This window comes from Dermacentor andersoni, chromosome 8 (genome assembly GCF_023375885.2).
Source record: "Dermacentor andersoni chromosome 8, qqDerAnde1_hic_scaffold, whole genome shotgun sequence".
NCBI classification, from domain to species: domain Eukaryota; kingdom Metazoa; phylum Arthropoda; class Arachnida; order Ixodida; family Ixodidae; genus Dermacentor; species Dermacentor andersoni.
The window spans coordinates 88,619,083-88,641,035 of NC_092821.1; the positions used below are offsets into that span (position 1 = coordinate 88,619,083).

A 21,953-nucleotide genomic window follows, 5' to 3' on the forward strand; every position below is an offset into this window, starting at 1 on the left:
GCACCAGCAGCGAAGGAGGATATAGGGGGTTACCACAATTTTAGCTCTATGTTTGTTTGGTTGAAATCTACGCCACCAGGCGGCTGCACCGCTCTGCTTGCTCACGTTTACGCCCCCACAAGTCTGGCAATCCGCCCAAACCGCTCCCGTTTGACGGAATAGCGGACAGGCTAAATGTCTGTATTACCCTGGGAGTGTTAGCTGGTACCACAGGACAAGCCACGCAGCGGCACGAGGATAAGAATTCCACCAGAGCTCAGTCGACGACTACGGAAACAACCGAAGAGGAAACGAATACATGGCACGATAGGGCATTTATGTGCTGCATCGCACGCAAAGGTGAGGCGATGATCTTGGCTGCTTCGGAAACTTGCCTCTAAAAACTTGCTAACAGCCACGCCCTGCAGCCTCTGTGGACGCACTAGCACCAGAGCTCAGTCTAGCGACTTTTGCGGGAAACCGCACCCACCTTGTCGAGGAGGGAACGGAGCCACTCGACGCTGGTCTCGCTGGGCAGGGGTGCCGAGCCCTGCAGCTGCAGCAGCTGCTGCTCGGCAGGGGCCAGCGGGGCGGCGTTCTCGGCCAGCATGCAGCTCTCCTGGCAGCGGTTGAGGAGGCCCAGCAGGCCCGAGTCCCACGCCAGGGCCTCGGTGGTGCGCGTACGCAGGGCTTCCCGCAGCAGCAGGGCCTCGCTGGCCTCGCACACTTCCACGGACAGGTCGTTCACCAGCTGCGCGGGAACGCACATTGCCATCACCACTGCAACTATGCGGCGCTGCACCAGTTAGTTGGTCTTTCAAGGAAACTTCACGAGAACATTTAATGTCATTCGAATCGAATGGCATTCGCATGTGATCCCACTAATCGGGATTTACACGAGAAAACTTCATGTCATTCGAATGGAATGCCATTTGCCATCGAATGATTTAGGGGAACTCATTCGCATTCGATTTCGAACCGAATGTATACTCTTGGGCCCCAGATAGACAGCAGTGACATACAATGCGAAAAAATAATGCATGCATCAGCAAAGCCAGGAGATATTTTTTTTAGACTTATAAAAAGGACTAATTATTTTTGCCACGATTATATTTTCATTATGGGCTGTGCTTAAGCGCTATTACTCTTTGCATCAGGAGTCTGTTGCGGCGGTCGGCCATATTGGATTAGTTGATCGAAGTGCTTTTAGTTGCGAATAATTGGCATCAAAATGTTTTCGTCCATTTTGAAAGTACTCAAAAAAGTTCTTAAACGCATTTGATGGGCACAAAATTTCTTTGAATTTCACAAATTTTGTTCCAGGTTGTCATTGCTATCATTTGCGAATGCCATTATATTTTACTGTGTAGCACCAGCACCGCAAGAGACCGAATGGCATTCGATGCATCGAATGCCATTCGATTCAAATGACATTAAATCTTCTCGTGTGACAGGGGTATTAGTCGCATCTTGATCTAATGAATGTGGATGTGATGAACCACCACGTCTAACGCGGTAAATGTAAAATTTGGTTGGCCATGCTCTTTATTTCCATGTGTGCTCTACTGCTGTAAATAAACTGAAAATATCTATTACCCGTTACAGCGAGCTGAATACAGTAAATGACTGTTGATGTGGTAGCCAGATTTTTTGGACATGCCCGATAATCCAGACACCTTTGCAGCCCTGCCACATCTGGAGTCAATAACGATGCCTAAAATTTCGAATGCTGACTTTGGCCCAGTCGATTTGAGGTTCACTACCAAGCTTCCTACTATCTGATGCCATGATTCTCGTTGGAGCGAATTTGCCTCTGTCATCAGCACACAGTGGTGGCATGACCTGGGCTGAAATTCAAGCAACGTTATGCATGACAGCGGAGTGCCATACAAAAGCAAATTGACCAGTTTTTCAAGCCACAGGAGCAGCAAAACTAACAAATCTGACTGGCGTTGAAGACTCCTAGAATAACCACCGAGTCGCCAGAGTGGATACCAGGCCGGTTCAGAAAAACTGGCTCTCGACCTCCCCCCTTCCAACATGTCCCCTCGAATGCACAGCCTCTCACCTGGACAGCGTCCGTCCACTGGTCCAGCAGCTGGGCAAAGGTGTTGCGTGTGTCGGCCAGAGCAGGGTTAGCTCCTCCGGCCCACTTGAGCCGCTGCTCGACTGCCCCCACCAGGGACAGGTGGGCCTCCTTGGCTTCGGACAGGGTGGCCGCCAGGGAGGCTGACGCCTGCACCGCCTTGCGCATCTCGGCCAGCAGGGTCGCCCTGGTGGCGTCAGGTGAGGGGAGAAGCAGTGCGGTCACTTACTTGCCCTTACAATATTTTTGAGAAAATGCCAGGCACTTATACAATGGCTAACAAAACTGAACAGGCGCAACATTAAGAGAGGAAGAGGGTGATGCGGGCTAATGGGCAAAGAGGGGTAGCCAATATTACAGTCGAGATTAACAGAAAAAAAAAATGGAGACGGGTGGGCCAAGTAATGCATACGGACAGGTGATCGGGGCTCTGTTAGAGTTGCAGAATGGGTGTCAAGGGAAGAGAAGCATAGTCTAGAATGGTAGGGAATCAGGTGGTGTGATGAGATGAGACTGGAGACATTGTAGTAACTGACGGTTAAAAATTATTTTTCAGTAGCCCTAATATGCTGACAGTGCATCATTTCTAAGACTGGCCTTCCTAAATTTGTTCCCCTCAAAGACAAAGCGGTCCGCTGTCTTTACAGGGACCACCAAGAGAGAGGAGTGACCAAGAGCTCTATGAGGGGAGGTTAAACTCATTTAGTTTTGAAATTTCCATCTTCACATTGCACTTTACTGGAACTAAAGGGGTCACTAGCCATTGTTAGTTGCCTGTTTGTGGTGTAACTTAAGCGAAGTTCGCTCTAAGAAGTCAGTGTTCCAACTGAATGCAAGGTGCTAGTTGTAAACTGTACACATGAATACTTTGCAGTTCTACGTGGTGTCATCAAAAGAACCCCGTCGACAACTTCAGCATTGTAAAAAAAAACACCAACAGCACTATAAGCCTGCTGGTCCAAATAGTGGCTCTGCTGTCTTATTTCCATACCACACTCCTCAACATTATTGCTGTACACTTCCCAGTATTCACGGTACATCGTAAACAACAGCACACTAATGGGTAGAAGACTGACTTCCAACTGACCTCCAAGGACGGATTCCCCAAAACTGGTGCAACCGATCCAATGGATTACGAACTAACCCCGGTCACACACTTTGCTTCGCAACACCACTGCCTACCGCAGCATGAAAACACGCCTCGCTCCACAGGGAAATGTTTGCTCTGAAAGGAGAGGTGCCTCGAATCTCCCGACCGACTCACCTAGCAGGCAGGGTCTGCCCTCCAGGGTTGGGTAGGGCCTCCTCGTGCAGCCAGTGGTGGGAGGCGAAGCGCAGCTGGCAGCGCTGAAGCCGCACTCGCAAAACCCCCTCTGCTTGGTCCAGGCGCCGCAGGAGGTCACGGTGGCGCTGGGCCGCCTCCAAGGACGCCACGGCCGACAGGGCCTCTCCGCTGGCCGCCCAGCCTGCCGACAGGGACTCCAAGGTGCGGCTGGCCGGGGGATCCATCTGCAGCTGGTTTGGGTCGCCAGCTTGGGACAGTGCCAGCGTGGCGCACAGGCACGAGCTCAGAGCAAACGATGGCAGGCCAAGCATCTGCAACACGAGAAAGATTTTTTTTCTTTTATTCGGCAGTTGTGGATGGACAGGGCACTGGATGGCAGTCTAGCAGGGCCAAATGTTTGTTTTCGAGAACCCTGGCCTCCGATTCACTCAACGTGTTGCTAGTCTGGAATCGCAGTTTGCCACGTCCTTTTAGGCTCCCCGAGCCGCAACACGAGACCTCCGGTGCGCACCTGAACTCGGTAGATGCTGGCGATGCAGTGCTTGACTGGCAGGAAGGCGTGTTCTTCGGCCATGCCGGACAGCAGCTGCGGCGAGAAGATCTGGTGCATGCATTGCAGGCACCGCAGGAACATTATGTCCTTCAGGTAGGCGTCCAGCGTGTCCAGGTGTGGGGGCTGCGTGACAGGGGCACAATTACGTCACTGCTGATGGTGGAAACGAATCCCTCAAAAACATATTCCCACATTTATTAACACATAAGGCGCACTAAAAGCTAGAAGCAAGTATTGAGTCAACCTTTACTCACGGACAACTTTCCGTGGCTATAAAGGGAAAGCTATGGGGGCAGAGCTTATGCACCATGTGTTGCCGTGCCAGGTGGTCCGCCAGCATCTGACAGTGCTTTTGGTTGCTCGGAACGGATGCTGAATCGACACAGCTTTGGCGTGCGACGGTTTCGCATTTGCCCGTTCGTGGAAGGGAAAAGCCGCAAAATAAGTAGACGTTTACATTCAGCGGTGTGTTTTATCTTATTTAACTGTTCTGATAAGGTGTTTATGTTTTCTCTTCCCCTACTTAAGCTAATGTGGATGAAAACATGGGACTCTCTTCAAAATCACTCTTACTTGTGCGCGCTTTGCCTCTGTAGCTTTCCCTTCACTGCCAAAAAAGTTGTCCGCGAGTATTAACTGATAGATCATTGCTCCTAAGTGCCTACCCCCGTCACGTTTAGAAAAAGCAAAACAGTGATACAAACGTGGGACAGGATTGGTGCTCCATTCGGTAACGCCTTTACAAGTACTCTCTCCATTCTGCGCACGTTTACGGCACTCTGAGTAATTTGGCCAATGTAAATCGCAGTTACGTAACGCCTTGGAAACGCCAACAATGCCAGACTCACGCAGAGCGAGTAGGCACTCCACACCACGTCGACGCTCTTCCAGTTGAGGTCTATGCCACTTAGCGTGGCGTAGAAGTTGGACAGTTCTGTGGCCGTCTTGGCGAAGAGGCCATGGAAGCCCTGGACAAGCATCTTCCCGGGTGTCAGTCCTGAAAGCAACACGGTGGTTGAACTCGCAATTGAACTTTGAGCCTGTTTAACGAAATCGCCGGCAGCCGAGAACTGCTTCGTTAAATTGAGAATTTCACTAAATAAAAAAACACTCATAGGAATAACACAGCATTTATTCAAGAGCACAAAAAGACGTATTATTTTCCTGTGTGAGAATTTGTCAGAGAAAGGAATCGCCGCATTTGCACGATTCTGCCGCGTTGTCGATTGTAATGCACAGTTATATTGCTGCCCAAATGTAAAAGAAATAAGGAAAAAAAAAAACTTGGTGCCGATTCTACCCCGCACATCAAGTGCATAACAAAACCTGAGTCAATACATACCGTGTTGGAACGGTTTTATGAAACAAACTAAGGCACACAGACATGCACAGAGCTAAATCGTAGTGGCTAGTCGCTGTCGAAGTCTGACACCTCCTTTTTGCTGTCTACCGACCACAGAAATTCATCTTCAGTTCCATTTATTGCATTAGAAACGCCACACTTCTTGAAGGCTTCCGCAACCACCATCTGCGGGAGGGTATTTCATGCACCATGGAACCACCTTGCGATGTCTCCGAGCACTGCTTTCTTCAGACAAGCCATTTGGCGGCAGTGTGGCTAGCTATCTTCCAATGAACTTTTTTTTCTTCCTAGTAAGGATTGGTTTCATTTGTGATTTTGACTAGAACTAGTTACAACTGTAACGCGCAGGCAAATCTGAACACACCTTTTATCAAAAACAAGTGTGCATTAGAATCTTGCAAATACAGTATGAACTAAAGGCTGCACTGAGAAGACTACTCAAGTTTTAACTCTGATGTGACAAAGCAGCTGGCACAATCTGGCAAAGCTGAGAAAGAGCTTGCACCACTAAGGCACTGAAGCAGGCAGTTTCGTAAGAGGGGCATGGTAATGAGTTCGCTGGGGTAACACTTGAATGCATTTTGAGGCATTTCGAACACAATAGCTTTTCTGTGACATGTCTCTTTACCCACATTTTCCTCAAAAACCTTGTTAAATCAGGCTTCCTTAAATCAAGGCATGACTGTACTCCTCGCTTGAGATATGCAGTGTTTGCAATCTCAGACATTGTATTGCATAGTATGTACGCTGCGTGGCCAAGCAAGTGACTTGTTGGTGGCAGGACTTGTTACACAAAACAAATGAATTCCTACTCACCAGTGTCGTCCGTTTTCATCAAATCATCAAAAGCAACCTTGATGTCTTCCAGAGTCGGTGTTGGTTCATACTGCAAAGGCAAGAGGGGAACTTCAGCCATGGCTGCTGCCAACATGATGTCTGCTGCAATTCTTACAAATTAGCATAAGCCTCAGTTTCCTGTAATTCTTGCATGGAAAACACTGGTTGAGCACTCTCAATACAGAAGAACCTTGTTGATACATTCCTAAAGAAAAAAATGCCAGAAACAACACACTAACTGGGAAAACGTAGGATCTGAAGTCACTAACAAGTGCAGCAGACACTGCTTTTGTTGATATCAACGTAATGCAAAGCTTTGCGCACATCGTTGCAGTACAAGACGCCAACGCGCAACAAGCTGATGAGCCCGAGTGACCCGAGACGCGCTTTGTCATCTTGAGATCGTAACAGGAAACCGAAATTGAGCTGGTGGGCGAGGCTGGAAAACGATGCCGCCAGAGCGAAACGGAACGCTCAACTCGTGCCGACTGCAGCAGGAAACCGTGGCGCATCTGGGTTATTGCCTATTAAAAGCGCGCAATATACTTTCAACACTACACCATGCACGCCGTGACATAGATAGCTGAAGATGCTTGACGTCATAGGGCTGGCAACGGTACTTGTGAATGGGGTGTGCGACAGCCTGCGAGATTTGCTGGTACCGGAATGGTAAACCAAGTGCGCGCTGGCCTTTTCGCATAACACGGGTAGGCAAGTATTGTCCAGTAGCTGCTGCGGCGGGCAGCTACTGTTCATGATCCCGCGCCTTTTCTTGTTTAACTGAACATTGGTGCCGTAAGATCGTGTTTTCCGAGAACATACCAAGCGGTAAAAAATAAGTAACTGCATTAGGTCATTTTTACCCTCTCAATCATATCAAAGAGACTCCACTGTATATAAATGGAACTTCCCAAAACCGAAAGGCATGTTTTTAAAGCTTGGATGGGTCTAGCAATGAACAGTGATAGGGATGGCGGCTTCAGTCCACACACTGGTGCCTTATTTACAATTCTCGCAGGGGATCAGCCTTCTTGGTTAGATTAAACGATACGCCTGGAACAGCGTACATGCCGATTTTGCGTGTTATCTATAGGAGATAATGATTGCTGATTGAACTGAAAGTCGGTACAATGTAAAAATCCCTTTCACTTGTTCCCACTCCGCCATCACTATTGAGCGTTAACGAGTGGCCGATCCCGGTAAAGATGTGGATGCACTGCTTCCTACCAACGAAGCACGAAAAGGAATGGCGTTGCAAGAGAACTATTACATTACGTCTGAATGGATTAGCACACACGGGCTGCTGCCTGTTCCGTAGTGAGCACTCACCTGCACCCCGTTGGTCATGTTCTGGTGCAGCTCCCTGACGAGCTCCTCGATGTACTCGCCAACACCCTGGCCGCCGAGGGGCGGTTCGTGCATGCTGGACACCAGGGACAGCACGCTCGTCTCCATGGATCGCTTGAGGGCCTCGGGCAGAATGATGGTCTGGAAGTGGACCATCACATCCTGCAAAGAGGAGGGAACGATGTTGCTGGAATCACACAACGGTGCCACACGGGTTGCACTTGCACATCCACCCCTTCATTCCCTTGCTGCCTGCCAAGACGGCTCTCACGTTCCCCTGTCCTCCTCACACTTAGTGCCATCCCTTGTTTGGAATGCAAACTGTAGCACCTGTACTGCTGCCATCTATATATTAGCTGCATAACCACTTCTCAATGGTGCCACTGCCCTCTCGCAAAGTTTAACACATTCTTCAGCAGTCACAAGCCAGTGTTGTGGTCGGTACAGGTTACAGCCTTGCTTACAGTCCTGCCATGATAACGCATTTGGCTATAAGGTGCACTGATACGTGATAATGGCCTCAACACGACTGACTTCAACATGAGGCGCCTCTCCCCAACTTAGAAAGAAAAGGGGAAGGTCACAATACAGTACAGCCAAAATCCACCAGCCAAAGGGCCAAGAAACATCCTGCCTGCCTAGCATGAAGGACAGCAACTGTTGGTGGTGAAAGATGCAGTTCAGATCACTTATAACATAGTCACTTATGGTGCAAGACAAAACACAGTTAAACCTCAATGTCACGAACTTCAATATAATGAAATCCTCAATATAAAAAAGTACACAACTGTTATGAATTCTTGCCCATAGAACACTATGTATTTGGAACCTGAACACAGTGAAGTGTGTGTATACCGTATTTACTCGATTCTAACGCGCCCTCGACTGTAATGCGCACCCATTTTCCGCGACCAAAAAAAGGAAAAAAATTAAAACGACCTCAATTGTAATGCACACCTGTTTGCCGTGACTTAAAAAAAAGAAAAGTCCTTTACAGTACCGTGCACCTTCATACAGAAGTACAACTCTCTCTCTTGGAAAAATAAAGTTTTACTCTCAATGCACTAAAGTTGCAATAAACAAAAAAAGTTATAGTTTCGCCCGAAAGGTGAAGCATCGATTGCATTAGCAAATTAGTAGACAGCTATACGAAAAGTAAGGATAGTAGTTTTATCGGCCATATAAACTTTTAAACATGCGCTTACTAATTAAATTAACAAGCATGGTGTCGTGCGTCCACAAGCAAACATGAACACATCTCACTCAATGACCGTGGAAACTTTTTATCAGAATGCTGGAAGTGTGGTAGCAGGAGCGAGCAAATTGACCTTTGTGCGGCCTCTCGCTTCAACGTGAACTAAATGACGAGAACACAGCATGCACTGCCTAGATGCGTAGACTGTCTCCATCGCAGATTGCTTTCAAGATAGGAGCCGCGCGGCCGTGCCTACGCAGCAGCTGCCAGAGTAGAATGCCCTTCCTGTTTGTGCCAGTCCCACAAGCAAGTTTCGGGAACTCTGAATGGTCATGATGCGGACCGATTTGCGCCCATCTCCGCACATGCGATCACTTTCCTTTTAATTGCAGTATCATGATGAACACTCGCTCAGCAGGTCTTTGCTCGCATGATTTGACTGTCGCATATGCATCACTGCTTGATCTACCTGTTTTGCATGTGTCTAGGCTTTGAAAATCTTATGGTTAGTGTGGTACTGCTTAGAGTGCAGATTTTCTCAACTCACATAACTTGCGTTATAACCGGTCTACACTGTACAACCATTAAGCAGGTTGCAAGCATGTCCCAAAATGTGACATCTGTGGGATGCAGATGCTAACACCGTGCCAAGTCAACTCCAATGTTACCCAGTGTCAGAGACTGAACTTCGCCTCTACCATTTTAATGAGCTGCAACGCCCAGCCATCGTCTGGGGCGTTGCTGGCAACTTTAGGCACTAACTGTTCAGTTGCCAGCTTACACTTGCAAATAGATAACGCAACGATTTGTTGGACGTCTACAAAGCAACACCTGAAGCATAAGTTCACACCCTGACTAATACAACCCAAAGTATGTAACTACTAAGTACGACACCGTGCCAGTGCTTTGAAAAAGATGACCGACGCTTTTTTTTTTTTCGAAGTCACGATTGCAACGACTCGTTGCGAATGAAACAAGGCTGGATTTTCCTTTCGCAGCAGGATGTCACCAAGGCCCAATGCCAAGACGCTGATGCAGCGGCTGTCGTTGATTCACTTGCAGACATGCAGCACAGCAGAAAATTTGTCCAACGCAACACAATGCTGTATCATCGACACAGAAAAAAAAAAAAAATACGTGAGGCAGAACAAGCGACGGCTTGTGAAATCTGGCATTCGGCGTCTTCCTTTTATACCAGCATCCTTGAGTAGTGGCATGCACCACTGTTTCTAGTAAAACAGCCTCGGTTGCTCTGCAGAGCGATCTCGCCTTGAATTGGTGCTCTTGGTGTAGCACAGGAACGTGCCCGTTGTTCCCGATCTGCCCTCAGAACAGTGCTGCTCCCTAAGCACTCTCAATGAGCCATTAAGCTTTGTCATTGGATGGCATGAGATGTTTGCTTGTGCACGTGTGTGCGTGAATTTTGCTGCTGCTTCGTCCCGTGTCCCACCTTGAGCTAAAGGACCAATGGATTATACGTAATCCAATGAGAACTCAGCATAAGTCTAAATGAAACCAACCAGTGGAATCGATAGCAAAAGCAACACGGGATCATTGAAGACATGGACTAAGAAAAACGCTCTCACCAGCAGGGCTGCAAACACTTTGTAGATGGACTCGGCCACAACACACAGTTGGACAGTTTCAGCTGGTGGATCCTGCGCGGAAACAATGGAGAAACAGCAAAAGTTAAAGAGGCCTTGCTATACATTTGTACATTGTAAATAAGCTTCGACATGATGACCAGCCCAGACTTTCACTAACTCTTGAGCAGCACAGACATTGGTGCAGGGAATGAAGTTGCCTAGCTGCTACACGATTTGGATGATTCTCTCAAACTGAGCCCAGTGTCATTCTTGCGCACAAAGGACAGAGCTTGAAGTTTTGCTCCAACAGAGGAGCACCTGCTCTTTCTTTCAAGTTCTCGAGGTTCCTGCCCTGTTTCTTTTTGCTTCCATTAAAATTGAATTAGCGAACAATCACAGAGAAGTCATCTATTGCGGCCCCTATAGGATTACATTTAGAATGACACTCTTGTTTACAACGTAAAGCACAGAACTCAGCTTTTCAAGGATGAAAACATCAGAGTGACCCCCGCATTCTGGAACATTGCTCCACTCAATGCTCCATCTCGACTCAAGAATGTACGCACCAGTGCCACCCCTCGAAAGAAGTCGTCATTGCGCTTCATGGTTATCCACGGCAATTCTTGAGAATCTTAATGTCTTCCTCAGTCGAAGGGTGGTGCAGTGCTCAACTCGGTGGAGGGGAGGAAGAGCTTTGAGTCGAGGATCTTTTGAAAATGCAGGGGTAAAGCAAGCACACTTTTGCACTAAAATCCTGAATTGCTAGCATCAGTGCTTTGGGACGGTCATCAGTGCTGAAGAAACAGTCACTCCATAAAGCAGACGAGATTTGAGCAGCAAGCAACTTCAATAAATGTACAAAGACAAAGCTCAAAGAACCCATAACAGCCACTTCCTGCAGTAAGGATGTTCGAAGTCTGCCGCCATTGCCGTGAGTGGTACTAAGTAACACTTGCAGAGCGAGGCTTACTGCACACACACACATAGCCAAGAACTTGGATGAAGAACAGGGGACAGCCAGTGCTGTAGTTATTTGGCAAAGCACCACAAGTGTAGAAGTTGTGGGTTCAGCTCGAAGTAACAATTTGTCTTTTCATCAGCTTACGTCTTCCTTATTATTTCTACATTTCAATTAAAACATGATACAGTAGACTCTCGTTAACTTGAACTTTCAGGGGACCAGAAATTTATTTGAATGAAACAGTTCAAACTAAGAAAAGCCCCCTTTAAATATACAGTTAAACCACAATACAATGTAGTTGGTTAAATCCGCAATTCGCTTCGTTATATAGAAATTTCGTTGTAAATTTGACCTTTACTGCAAATCAGTACATTCACCAATAGATTTTTCTTGCACGGAAAGGGGCCACAGAATTTCCCGAATCATCGGGCAATCGAAAAAAGCAAACTTCAATAAGAAAACAATTAATTTTGATAAATTTGGGAGTCTGAGATGAATAACACTGTTTCATGCCACATACGACCATATCTTTACATCGGCGGTACGAACTAAGGGAAGCCAGCCGCCCTTTAACGTGCACTCCACCGCTGCGGCTAATAGCGTCGCCCGCACTGTGACAACACGCTTTTAAAGCCATGCACAGCTGTGGCCGAGACACTCACGAACTTACCCCCCCCCCCCCCCCCACCTCTTGCATGTGCTTGAATGCGTTACCGCGAGCTCACTCCACTTCCCCTCTTTGCCTCTGCTCGTGCAGGAAGGCGGCACTCGTGAAGCCACCATCTTTTTTTGTCTCACCCTTGCACACTTACACTCGCACCTAAAGCACACAGTGTGCGGGGTGCGATAGGATCTTATCACAATTTATATGGAACATGATGCAGCTCTACTCTGGCAGTCACTCTTGTCGCGCGGCGCACAATTTGAGAGGTGCGTTTGCAAGCAGCCGCTTGCAATTCAATCATCTGACCATCTGCGTCCGATGAAGTTTCCCTTTATTGTCTTGGTATTCCTCTGGGGCGATAGTGAAATTTCGTTATATCGAGGTTTAACTGCAGTGCCCGATCAATTGCAGTCCAGCGTGCAAAACCAAAATTGTCACTGGTCTCGCATTGCAAAAGGTCTGATCCATCCGCATGTGACATGTGCCGGAAGAGGCCTAGGTTTTGTATAAATTCCAAGTGCGAGAAGATCGTGCTTCCTGCACCGTTTACTGTGGGCGAGAGGGAAAGATGAGAAGGAGAAATGACGGATAGTGCCTTGATGTGTGCCATCCTCCTGCACGCCGTGTGGCCAATGTCGGAGATGATTTGATGCATATGCTGGCTAGGAGGGAGGGCGTAGTGAGCACGTGGTAGCCTGATCAAGCACACGTAAAGAGGGCGGGGCATGCGTGAGGGCGCAGTAACATGATTAAGCGCGCACTAGAGATTTTGAATTATAGGGGATTTTACTGCAGTCAATTTCCTACATGCTTTCTCTGGCTTCATCGTTCACTTGCTTTGTCTGTCACAACAAAAAGTCAACCCTGCCTCTCGCTTATTGCACGCAACTACCGGTGTTGCACATGTGGAAGTGCTATGTCAATGAACCAACTAAACAAAGCAAGGTCAGAGGACACGTCATCCTAACTGACTGACCAGTTGCATCAAGGCCTGTCCCATCTCGTGCGCCACAGCGGCCTGCACGTGCAGGTCCTGCAGGAACCAGTCGGAGCCCCAGAACTGCAGGTCGGCCAGGCGTTCACCCGAGGCCGCCGCGGCAGTCTCCATGACCAGCAGGTTCTGGGCGCAGGGGCAGAGGGCGCCCAGCAGGGCAGCCACCACTGCAGGCTGCTGGGACGGATCTAGAAGCAGCACAGAGAGAAGGGAGCACGGGTTGCCCCGCAACAAAGCCTTCTTTCAGGATGCATTCCATATCATCTGGTGTGCCCAAGGAGTCAGTCGTTGGCAACCGATCATCGTGAGAAATAAAGCACAAGGACAGGACGCAGAACTCAAACAAAAATGTGGCATTGACTGCAAAGTATAAGGTCTGTTAAATTGACTGCAATATGTACTAAATAAGGACAACACGAAAAAAAAAAAAAAAAAGAATAATAAAAGATGAAGAAAGCAAGAAAGTCAGGAAAGAACTAGATACAGTTGACTTCTGTTAATTCGACCTTGACGGGACAGACGAAATTGATCAAATTATCGTGCAGGTCGAATTAAACAAGTGGATAAATAAAATGCCAAAACACACCACTCATTCATTTGGCAGTATTTGCCCAATTCTAATATGCTCCTGAATCAAGCACACTCCCACTTTCTGTGTGTATAAAAAAATAATGCAGAAATGATGGTAAATCTCCTAAACAAAGCAAAAATCTAACGTGCATCTAATTTTTTGCCAAGAAAAATGGGCAGGAGTCTAATATGCGTTGCACAATGGATGGCTGTTAGCTAAAGTCAGCTTCGCCGCAGTACGCATGTGTTATGCCGTAAAGCTAACGAATGCCATGAAGGTGGTTTTGTTTTTGTATTCGACTGCACTTTGGAGGCAATTTTCGACCCAGTTTTCTTTAAAACAAAGGCGCTCTGAATCAGGTAAAATGCTGTAATCAGATATTGTGAGCTATGTTTACTACTTGAAAATCTTTCTGGGCAGGCTAAAAAAAAAAGTTGTCGACAGGAGATGGCATGTGTTCGCTAGATACGCTGTTGCCTAAGCTTAGCCGAGATAGATGCTGCCACTTAAAGGGGTCGCCATTCGGGAGGGGGGGGTTACTATAGGTGTGAGTCATGGGCATGCCGACAGGTCAAACTTGAATGATCTGGTGAAGGCTGATATTAGATCAAAACAACCAAGGTTTTGGCCCGTATAAATGCATGGGTGCTGACCGGGACCTTCAGTCAGGGCCTAATTAAACAAAAAATTTAATAAACTGGAGTCGAGTTAACGGAAGTCAATTGCAAAAGTAAAGTAAACATTTTTCTGCGTGTTAAGTTGCCTGTTCTTGCGCTCTTTTCTCTCAATGACTTCCATCGCACGTTTCAGGTTTGTCAAGCTGGAACCCTCAGAATTGTTTTTCTATTGTGCCCGGTATTAACTACAGTGTGCGAGCTGAGGTCATGTGCAAGACTGCTCTGTAATATAGCTCGTTTCACTCTCTACGGTGCTATTCTTTAATTGCATGCACACACTCCCACGCATGTGTGCCTGTTCCAACTGATTTGACGGGCAAATTAGAGCAAATTCTGGGCTATGAAAGACGCCAGTGGGGGGCATTAAAGATTTATGTTAACTGCTCGGGTTTCTTTCACATGCAATGAAAACTTAGCACATGTGCACCTTTGGATTCTGCCTCACACAGGGATGCGGCTGCCCTGGTCGGTAACTGAACCTACAACTTCCCAAAAGACGCCACGGCCACCGAGTCATCACAGTGGGTGTCCCAGTCTTCTCCCCAGGCTGCAAAAAGTCTTGCTTTCCCGCACAACTCAGCCGCTAAGTGGTTGAGCTTGATGGATTTTAAAATATGAAACTGGCCCGTAGGGATGGGTGTTGTAGGATCAGTGTTGTAGAATAATCGATCGAATTATTCTCTATTCGTTATTCCCTTCCACTCGAATTCATCTATTCAATATTTGCAATGTGGCAGAGTCCGCATTTTCATGGTCACCAAGAGAAATCGTATGTGAATGACAGCAATGCCGGAACGCTTTGTGCCTATTTTTGCCTTTAAAGCCTCTATTCTTGCATTTACCGCCACACATAACACCGCCTTCGCGGCGGGCTTTCACAATTGCGTGGTTGCATCTACAATCACGTCGATAGCAGCCACAGTTTCTTCCGCAGCAGCTACGGCGAAAAGTAGTTTCGTTCCAACTCAATACACGGGTGGGCGGCGTGCCTAGAAAACCGCGTAGTGGCAGTCCATGATCGCATAGACAGCGACTGCGGCTTTGTGTGCAGTGGTTGCAGCGAACGTTAGTTTTGTTCTGGCTCGCTGCACGCGTGAGCTGTATGCCTTGACCACTGTAAAGTCGCCATTTGTCACTGCGTTGACGGCGGCTGTGGTTTCCACCGCAGCAGTTGCGGCAAACAGTTGTTTCGCTTTGACTCGGTGCAAAGCTGTCGAGGATGAAGAGCACCGGCTACGTCTCACTGGCGGAAAAAATAATCGGGATGAGTGCGCGATAGTGCAAAGCGTGTCGCAAATGAAGGCGTGCGCCGCGGCCGTGCTGTGAAGAAAGTCACGAGGCCTTGATCGCCGCTGCGAGTGCCAACCAGTCGTGACGTGATGAGGATTGCAGCTTCCACACTGCTTTTGCGCGAAATAGCAAATAGATTTGCTCATTAATTCACTAATAAAAGCGCGTTGACATAGTAAGCATCTGCTTACTATGTTTCCTTGGTACCCTCGATAACTCGACGTTTCGTTAATTTGGACACTATTTTCAGTCCCGTGAAATACGAATTAATGAGGTTTTGCTATAATATGTGATACATACTATCCTAACTATCTGATTTGAAATTATTCGACCAAATCACTATTTGCTCCGAATTCGCTTTGAACCTCAAATTCACTACTCCCCCATCCCTAAAAATGGGGAAAAAATATACATGTTTTGCATCATACTACAAGTAGCATAGCCCCAAATGTAATGCCAAGTGCTTTCCCGAGGTGATAATTTCACGCAAGTTAACTTTTATCATATTTGTAGAAGCTGTCCTTTGTAAAAATTTCACATGTAAAAAAGAAAGTACCATGGCTTGTGCTCAGGATTTAATTCTCCAAACCTGTCGGCAAATAACTTTCAGCTCAAATTCTGGCTGATATCGAAGTTCTCACAAACTGCCCATTAATTCCTCTAAAGCTTAGTTTCGATCCGTGGCTGTAGTTCTGAACGTTCAACAGCAGGTGTGAAGGTCAGAAAAAGATGAAGTCTTTACGTTTCCCAAGGAGCAGCCGCAATGACAGCTTGATTTTCCCCTATTTCGCAATCACATATCCCACTACCTCATTGTGCAATGTACCAAATTACCTGTTTGCAAAAAAAAATAATTTAAGATGGAAGAAAAGTACTTTATCCTCACTCTGCTTTTCAAGCAGTTGTTCATTGACACTCTCTTTTTCTCCGTTTTCATTTTTTACACTCGTGTCAGTCTGTGTGTCTGCCACAGCTGTTCCGTCATTGCGGTCTGAAATAAAGAGAAAACAAAAACAACACAGAAGCAGCACACCTGAACTTACTTTGACACTGAACTTTGACATACTTATGCGATTCATCAATTGTGCGGCTCCGAAATTCAGTCCTTAAGGAAGCCATGAATCCAAGCTTTCGAGCTTGAACTAGGCATGCATATTAAACCTCACATGTGTCACAGCAAAGCGGCAAGATTTGAGTGCACTTGGTGCAACGGAGAACTTGTATGAGAAACTTTTTATAACTGCACTTGCACCGTACAGCAGTCTGGCAACACTGAGGGGTGAAGAAAAAGTATGCTCTGTGTGGTTGGTGTGTGTTGGATACATGTGGTTTCGTTCTAGCTTGTGCTGTTCTTGCTGCACAAATGAAAGACTTGTCGGCACAATCCAAAGGCAATCATGTTGACTGTACCACAATGAAGAGTATCCATTAGGCCTTTTGGGAAATTAAATTGCAAGCTGTGTTTTTGCAGAATACATCCCCTCCCATAAAGCTTTTGTACTTCCAATGATGTTGCTTTCTTCATTAAAGGGCCTAAGGTGCATCTCATTCTGGGTGCCTATGCCATTGCACTCACTTACAGGGACGTTACACCAGCCCAAACAAAACATGACCGCCTTTGGTTTCAGCTTGGGTCTCGCGTCTAGCAATAAATCACGTGCCCATGAAACGTGCGTGATGATTGTTATCTACAATATTACACGTGCAGGTTATGGCAGCATACTTCTGAGCTTTCTGAGCCTGCAATACCTGGGGATATGAATTATCTTGTTACACAACTAAGTCGATGCTCTGGGAAGACTGCTACTTGATGCTGAGTAACTACACGTTCTGTTATCATTTTAACTGGAATTTTTGTTATGGTTTTTTGCAACAACTGGTACGTGCAATAATGTAACCATCACTGTCACTGAGTTGGAGAGAAAGGCAAATCACAACAGAAGGGAAGGAGAGAGGGTGGAGAGGAAAATTGTAGAGTACCACGCTAGGTTTGTTTTCAGAGTAGCATAGATTCAAACAGAAATAAAAAAAAAACGAAGTTGTACATATTGTGCAAATTGAAGAAGTCACACCTTCGCATTAACTTCCCTGTTTGGCAGCCGCATGCAGCATGCAAGATAACTTGCAACACTGTAACTTTACTACAGTTATATCTGTTTTGCTTTTGATGGAGTCGGTGCAACAGAGCTCATGTTCCTTAGTTTACTCCGTCTCCTAATTCACTCTGTTTGCCTCGGGAGACACACACCTTTTCAACTTGAAGTTTCAACAGTGTGTACTGAAGGATGACAATACTGGTGAACAGGTTCAACCAACAGCCAACAACATGTAAAAACAGTGGCTGTTGTATTCGAAAACCTTTGTCCCGTCCACTCTCTTCGTTTCTCGTCTTTGTGCGCTTTTACGGTTTCAAGATTCGAAAAACCATTTGATGACGTTACAGATGCCAATCCTGGAGTGCAGGCTCCACTGGGTAGTGGGAAATCGTGCCGCACCCTTGTGCATCACCCACTGTACGAACACGCTGCTGAGATACACACGCAGCTCACCTTGGGCAAGAGCCATGAGTGCAGCCTGAGCATCAGGCAGGTAGTCGGAGCCTTCGGCTTGCTTGCGCTTCATCACCTGCAAGCAGAATGTGCGAGGCAAGGTCTCGGGTGACAACGCAACGACACAAAAGGAACAAGCACAGTAACAAGCAGGGCTGGTAAGACAAGCTCACTCAACTGTCATCCCGCTACCTCATTTTGTTAAAAAATTTACCATTGGTACAGTAAAACCTTTTTAATTGGACCCTCGTTAATTCAAGAAAAAATGAACTCATCCTTTCATCCCGGTAGGCGTATGCATTGTTCATTATATCTGGAAACAGTTTCAATAGGCAGGATGAGAAAATCGTAAGTGCACTGAAATGTGGTCGTTACAACGAATCATATGTGGGATCGTTATAAGTGGATTCGACTGTATTTGGCTGCACGCCAGTTCAGACAACCCTCGGAACGTAGCGAGCGTGTAGCGCCGCAAATGCGTAATGAAAAAGAGGGAAAGTGATGCTCACAGCGAATTCAAACAAAGCGGCGGAGTCTGCATCGTCACAGTCATCAGCAAGACAGTACAGAAATGACAGAAACGTCGACCGCATCGTGTCAATTTGTGCATTTACGTGTTTACCACCACATGTGACAACACGTTGGCCGCACGTGACCAATTCTACTGCGGCCCGCACGCTTGCGTCAGACCCGCTGCTATATCGCGGTGAACGAACGATCTGTTGCCAATCAAACCACTGGCGAAAAAATTATCAGGATGTGTGCGCAGTAGTGAAAAGTATGTCTACTCGGTTAAAGATGCGGGCCTCGTCCTACGGCCAAACGGTCCGCACTGTGAAGGAAGTCGTGGGGCTTTTGCCATTGCGAGTGCCAATTGGTCACGAGCGAATGAGAATTGGTGGTTCTGCTCTTATTTTGTGTCAAATATAAGCAAGGGTCACAAATTTATTCAGTAAATAAAGGTGAATAGACATAGCAAGCATATACTAATTGCTTTCTTGATACCCTCGATAATCCATTTGTTTAACTCGGCAGTTCTTTTCTTGGTCCTGTGAAATTCAAATTAACGAGGTTTTATTGTACAGTCAAACCCGGCTATATCGAACTCGCAAAAAAACGCCTATCAGTTCGATATAGAGCATAATTCGATATAAGCCTGCTAAATAATTGGATGTCATAAAAGCACATACCATTTATAAAATCACTTTATTAACGAAACTAGCTTAGTTTTCTAGCAATTTCTTCTGCTTGGGCAATTTCGCTGCCTGCGACGCACGCACTTCCCCACGTTGTCAAAGGAGTCGGAGCATCTGAGGCCGCAACCTTCCGCATTCGCGCAGAAGCGGTCGCGTTTCGGCGACTTCAGACAAATACATACCCACACCCAAAATACATTAACAAAATCACAGGGGGCAGGGAAAGCGACAAATGTAGGCTCTGTTCAGAAACAGGAACACTAACACACATAATGTGGGAATGCACCTCGCTCCCGTTCTCTCATCCCCCCGTCAGCAGCGAGACTGACTGGACAGCCTGGCTCAGTTCCGGGGACGTCGACCGACAACTTGAACTGGTGGACTGGGCAGAAAAGGCCAAGCAGGCCCAGGGCCTTACTTGAGCCCTAACCCTCAGCCACGTCCCTCTTTACCATTCCCCCTTTTAATAAAGTTTATCACCACCACCACCACCACAGAAGCGCCGGACTAATGAGAGTGCACCAATTACTTCGGAGGATGTGGGCAAATGACCGTAGTTGCTTTCCTCAATGTGCCTACTTTCATTTGTGCTCGGTACGATGTCGGCGATGTAGTCTTCGTTGCCGGCCTCTACCGTGGTCGCGACAGCATCATCTGCACTCACAAACTCGTTCACCGTTGATTCGAATGTCCCGGAAATTTTGACAGCTCGCTCCAAACTTCGGCAACACCGGCAACGGCTTCGTCGCATTGATCAGAATTTACAGTCCTTACCGAGCACGCGGAAACCGGCACGTATGAAGAACCCCTCGTACACGGCCGTGCGTACGCGTCGGGCGCCATGGGCACCGGGTTGCGAGTCTGGCCACTTTAGCCCTAATCGTGCCGAGAGTGCTCCTCGGAATCTTGCACGCTGCGGGGACATCCAACTTCTCATCGCGTTCGACGCGATTTATGATTTCGAGCTTCACGACGAAAGGCGAATTCTGCCGCTTCATCACGGCAACAATGCGGGAGAAGGCCCACAAGGCGCAAACACGATAAACCAGAGAAGCAGCCTGACAAGTCGCACTTTCGCCATCTTGCACGAAGAGAACACAAGAGCCTCTGATTGGCTGTCTGAGCAAGCGCTGTAGGCGGGCCAGGATCATTTTTTGCTGGGGAGTGCGCTAGATAGTGATCTAAAGAAAGGAAGGACGCTTGATTCTGCAACCCGTGAGAGAGCACGGCGAAGCGTCGTCAGGGGAGAGGGGGTGGCAAGTGAAAGATAGAGAAAGAGGGAGGATGTGGCCTAATAGACTCCACTATGCGCGACAGGGGGAGTGTCGACGGCTCGCCCGAACAGCCCGAGGCAGCGCGGTCACGGTAGGGAGAGCGGTTGGATGGAGCCGCGCCGCCGGGTTTCCCCGCTACCGCGAGGGAAAGCCAACTTCTGGGGGCACTTTTCTGCCGCTTGACGTTCGATATATCGGGAGTCACTGCAATATTTGTTCGATGTAAGCGTAATTTTAGCTATATATACTCATTGTAACTATACCGTGACCAGAAATTGTTCGATATATAGAATAATTCGATGTAAACGGGTTCGATATAGTCGGGTTCGACTGTACCACTAAAATTTTTATTAAAGAAAGCTTGCATTGTATATAGAACATGGTTCCCCATACGATGTGAAAGGTTTTATCAGCCTAGCAATGCAGAAAAAAAAAGAAAAGAAAGAAAGAAAAAAGAAAGAACTCAAATGATATTTGTGCAAACGCTGTGGCTATGATTATGCAGATCAGGGAGGTGACGTGACATATTTTGGCACATCCTTAGCCTCAGCTTGCTTCTTTTGATCAGATTTCTTGCCGAGAAAGAAAAAATATCTGGTGACTTACGCGCCAGAACCACGATCTATGAGGGACACAGTAGCGAGGGACTCCGGATTAATTTCGACGACCCGGAGTTGTTTAACGTGCACCCAAAGCATTTACACAAGTTTGCATTCCGCCCTCACTGAAACGTCGCCGCCAGGGTTGGAATCGCACCCACAACCTTAAGCACAGAAGCGCAATGACACAGCCACTGAGCTAGAATAGCAGATGCTGAAAAATAACGAAAGACTGCAATTCTCACACAACACACACTCAGATGGGGCAAGGACACAACCCTGCTACTATTCAACACATGACTTCGAGTGAGGAGAATGCAGACTGCTCCCAAGTGGAGTGGACGCAGCAGCAACTCACAGACAGGATGTGAGAGTTGCAGTCCGACACGGCGGACTGGAGCTCGTAGTGCAGAGCAAGGGCTGCCTGGGCAAATGTCACTTCCGTTCCGACGCCGTAGTGGTGGTGGAACTCCGATATCACCTCCTGACACCTGCAAGGCACCGCAAGACAGGGAACACAGCACAGTGTCAGCCACGTCCAGGGTCAACGAGATTTTGCGATGCTCGTGGCGGCTCGTGCAAGTTGGTGATGCAAGATTTTCGAAGCACACGACACGCAAGGACGAGCATTGTCCCTGCTAACCGACATGACTGTAGATTACTCACGAATGCGCCAATCCTTGTTTATTTTTTCTTCCTTATTTTTTTCCTTCAAAGAAATAATTGCACATGCTATAAATATGTCACGAGTAGTGCCAATAAATCTTTTACTTGAGAGTTCTTATAGTGTGCACGCATTGTACGTACACAATTTGACAATTTCCTCCTCTATCACTGGTAAGCGTCAATTTGCAACATACAGAGTGATACAGTAGCTGAAACATTTTTCGGATTCCAAAAATTCGGACTTGATGGACATTCCGGAGTTCATAAGTGCACCGCCAGGA

The 21,953-nt window shown here is 47.2% G+C and overlaps 1 protein-coding gene across 2 annotated transcripts in view; it reads right to left on the minus strand.

Moving 5' to 3' along the window:
• nonC (serine/threonine-protein kinase Smg1) overlaps positions 1–21,953 on the minus strand; it is a 130,767-nt gene that overhangs the window by 18,318 nt on the left and 90,496 nt on the right. For both annotated transcript variants that reach the window (XM_055069804.2, XM_055069803.2), the window contains 11 exons: positions 21,365–21,497; positions 17,938–18,013; positions 12,833–13,038; positions 10,232–10,303; positions 7,433–7,612; positions 6,083–6,152; positions 4,752–4,900; positions 3,862–4,026; positions 3,330–3,661; positions 2,048–2,252; positions 470–730 (listed from right to left, as the gene is read on the minus strand). In XM_055069804.2, the coding sequence (XP_054925779.1) occupies positions 470–730; positions 2,048–2,252; positions 3,330–3,661; positions 3,862–4,026; positions 4,752–4,900; positions 6,083–6,152; positions 7,433–7,612; positions 10,232–10,303; positions 12,833–13,038; positions 17,938–18,013; positions 21,365–21,497 (1,849 nt within the window). The remainder of the gene's footprint in view (positions 1–469; positions 731–2,047; positions 2,253–3,329; positions 3,662–3,861; positions 4,027–4,751; positions 4,901–6,082; positions 6,153–7,432; positions 7,613–10,231; positions 10,304–12,832; positions 13,039–17,937; positions 18,014–21,364; positions 21,498–21,953) is intronic.